General features: G+C 48.1%; 1 protein-coding gene across 1 annotated transcript; it reads left to right on the top strand.

Annotated features, from left to right (window-relative positions):
* The first annotated feature begins 586 nt into the window (after positions 1-586).
* bhlha9 (basic helix-loop-helix family, member a9) lies at positions 587-2,268 on the top strand. Its single transcript, XM_020631171.2, has one exon. The coding sequence runs from the start codon at positions 871-873 to the stop codon at positions 1,723-1,725; it is 855 nt and encodes a 284-aa protein (XP_020486827.2). The 5' UTR covers positions 587-870; the 3' UTR covers positions 1,726-2,268.
* The last annotated feature ends 1,066 nt before the right edge of the window (positions 2,269-3,334 follow it).

The raw sequence follows: 3,334 nt of genomic DNA, 5'->3' as shown, positions 1-3,334 counted from the left end.
GGTTTCAGGAAACTATTTACTCGAGCAAAGCATCTGAAAACTCTCCTGAAATACAGCATCATGACAATACCTGTCAGCACCTGTGTGTCCAATTGGACTCAAAGCTGATCGTTTGCTCTTACTGACATTGTTTCCTCTTTTCTCTAGATCCTTGCTCGTGTTGTACTTACTCTCTGATGTACGTCGCTTTGGATAAAGCGACAGGATCTGCTAAGTGAATTGTAGAATTGTAGCATCACATAACTACACTTCATCACTTCCATTATGAATCCTCTGCAAAAACACAAAACTGATGTGTGCGATTCAAAGAGTTTAGAGAGGTGGAAAACAACGCCTCAGTTTGCTCTGTAAACATGTTAAAGGAAGTGTCTATTTAATTACTGTCTTAAATAATGAGTATGTTTTGAGTATGTTTAACACACACACACACATGAAGTGTTGAAACTCTCCTGTTAGATCCTGTGAGGGATGTGAGGGAGAGTCAGAGGAGGAGGAGGCGGTGACACTGCCATTTGCCTGCGGGGCGCCCATAAACCGGGTAGAGGCAGAGAGAGAGTGCATCATTCCTCACAGGTGACTGTAACCATGTGACTTCCAAGAGCTTTAAAAAAGCAGGCAGACCTGCTCCTGTTCAGGTACGAGTAATCACAAGGCAGCGGCAGCAGTCGTAGGAGGAGAAGATCTGGGCTGTCGGCAGAACAGCACCGACAGCCCTGCAGAACAACGCGAGGAGACGGTTCCTGGAGCCGTACAAATCTGCAAAATTCACAGCCTTCCCAGAAAGTCTTCACTGAGACTACAGGAGGAAGCTGAAGAGCACAGAAAGAGTCTTCACTTACATCCACCTCATTGACTCTTCTAGCGTCCACAATGAGCTGCAGCAGTGTTGCAGGGTCAGAGTTCTCCGAGGAGGAGCTGGATCTCAGCCTGTTGGACCGAGGAGACGACGACGATGAAAGTACTAAAGACAGTGAGAGCTCCACCAGTAGCCCGAGCGACCCGGAGGAAGGGCAGACCAAGAAGCGCAACAGGCCCGTGCGCTCGAAGGCGCGACGAGTGGCAGCAAACGTGCGGGAGCGAAAACGCATCTTGGACTACAACCAGGCCTTCAACGCCCTGCGAGTCACTCTGAACCACGACCTCAGCGGCAAGCGTCTCTCCAAGATTGCCACCCTGCAGAGAGCCATCAACCGGATTTCCGCGCTCTCCGTGTTCCTGAGCTCGAACCCCCCGAGCAAACCCTGCGCCCACCGGGAGTGCGGCAAGTCATTGGCAGTTCCGGCGGCGGCGGGAGCGTCCAGAGTGACGGTTCCTCGCCTGGAGCATCAGAGCTACGTCCCCTGGCACACGTCCATCTCGCACCAGATGCAGCCGCAACAAGGAGCCCACATGCACCGGCTGCCCACAGACACACACCTCTACATGGACAACAACGTGTCCTCGTGTCCCCCGTCGCCCCACTACCCCTGTTACCCCCCCGAGGGACAGATCTACGCCTCAAACGGACACTGCAGCAGCAGCAGCCCCCACGACCACCCGCCGAGCCCCCTGAGATACCCGCAGGTAGGGGAGGGGTTGGGGTACCAGCCGGGGATGTGGGCCTCCTGCACTCAGAGGTACATGGACTCGTTTGTGGAGCCGTCTCCGGCTCTCGGGCTGCCCTGGCAGGTGAGCTACCTGCAGGAACCGGAGCACAACCTCCCCCTGTGTGCAGACGTACTGTAACATATCCGACACTGTGAGCCCAGAGGACACATACCAGAGGAACTTTTAATGATCTCAGGGAGAAATCAGTCAATTCAGTATTACATCTTATTGTAAAGCTTTGTAATGTTATTAACAGACATGCAAATGCGATGACAATCAAGACTGCAGAATGTTGTATATATATGTTTTCTTTGTTAAAATATTTTCACATTTCAACAGAATATTTTGTATAATTGTACTCAAATTGGTTATATTTCCTGTATCAGACATCTGCACAAGCTGAATTCTAAAGCATGAACAACAACGCTCAAAAAAGCGCGCTCAGACTAAAACACAAACTTAATGCTGAAAGAAAGCAACAATTGTACGGCTTACATTCATTTTGTACTGTTGTGTAACTTGGTCCTACACTTTGTTGTCTCATGTGCATCTTTAGGAAAATGTGACAAAGATTTGTGGATGTATTTATTGTGTGTGTTGAATAAAACCTCAATGTAGTTTGTAAAGCTACATTGCAAAGCATTATTTTTTAACTTCAAAATTAAATGTTAAAAATGACAAGATTCCTCTCAAGTGCTTCCTTTCATAACAAACATATTCAGTTGTAATCGGTTCTCGGGTATTGCACAATAGCACATGCTTGAGTGTGTGCATGCACGTCCAAGTGTGCATACATGTCTGCAAATGTGTGTGTCTGTGGGGTGTGTGTGTGTGTGTTTGATTATAGCCTGAGGTCGGTAGCCTCCACCATCCTGACTCTGAGATGACAGAAGTCCTTCACTCATTTGAAAAATGTCCTCACAAGTCCATTCTTGTCATTCTTCTGGAACAAGGGAAGTCAAAGTGTTGCTTTACACACCGCATAATAAAACCTGACAGCAATGACAGCACACACACACACAGGGCTCAAACCGACAACTGGTAAACTGAGCTTGTATAGCTTCTGTCTACTCAAAGCGCTTTTACACCGCAGGTCAAACGTACAAATTCACACCCAGAAGCTGCTGTGTAAAGTGTAAGCTATTTCCATTCACACACATTTATACATCGCTGACGAAGCAATTTGGGGTTAAGTGTCTTGCCCAAGGACACATTGGACATGTGGATGCAGGAGATGGGGATTGAACCCCCGACCTTCCAGTTGAGAGACGACCGATTGATCCACAGCCGCCCCCAAGCAATGCAGGAAGATTATGATGATGCATGTAATTAATCTTGTGCAACACACTTTTCTCAACTTTCTCTTTTTGGACTCTGAAGTTCAACCTTTGCCTTGAACTCGTAGCACTCCACAGTCAGAGCTACCACTGTGCAACAACACAAGGTGAGAACATCACTTTTAATGATCAATAGGTCAGTGGCAGTAGAGGAACATCTAACCACAGTTTTTTCCTCCCCGGGCTGCACCAGCTCTTCTTAGTCAACTTAGTCAACTTTCCCTCCCCTGCAGAGCAGCATGTCATGGAAAACAGGTTTAATATTAGACTATAGGATGGAGGATACGACAGATTTATGTGGGCTCAGGAAGGAAGACAGCGCCCCGTCATCAGAGCGGTGAAATCCCCTGTCGGGCTGCACGGACCTGCAGCTGCAGGAGGGTGTGTGAAAGTGTTTTGAACATCCTGGA

Source organism: Labrus bergylta, chromosome 14, assembly GCF_963930695.1.
Source record: "Labrus bergylta chromosome 14, fLabBer1.1, whole genome shotgun sequence".
Taxonomy (NCBI): Eukaryota; Metazoa; Chordata; class Actinopteri; order Labriformes; family Labridae; genus Labrus; species Labrus bergylta.
Note: the sequence above shows the minus strand (reverse complement) of the source record. Positions and strands in the feature narration are given on the sequence as shown.

What these genes read in the sequence shown, in the direction of transcription:
- bhlha9 (XM_020631171.2), top strand. Translation starts at nt 871, where the DNA reads ATGAGCTGCAGCAGTGTTGCAGGGTCAGAGTTCTCCGAGGAGGAGCTG.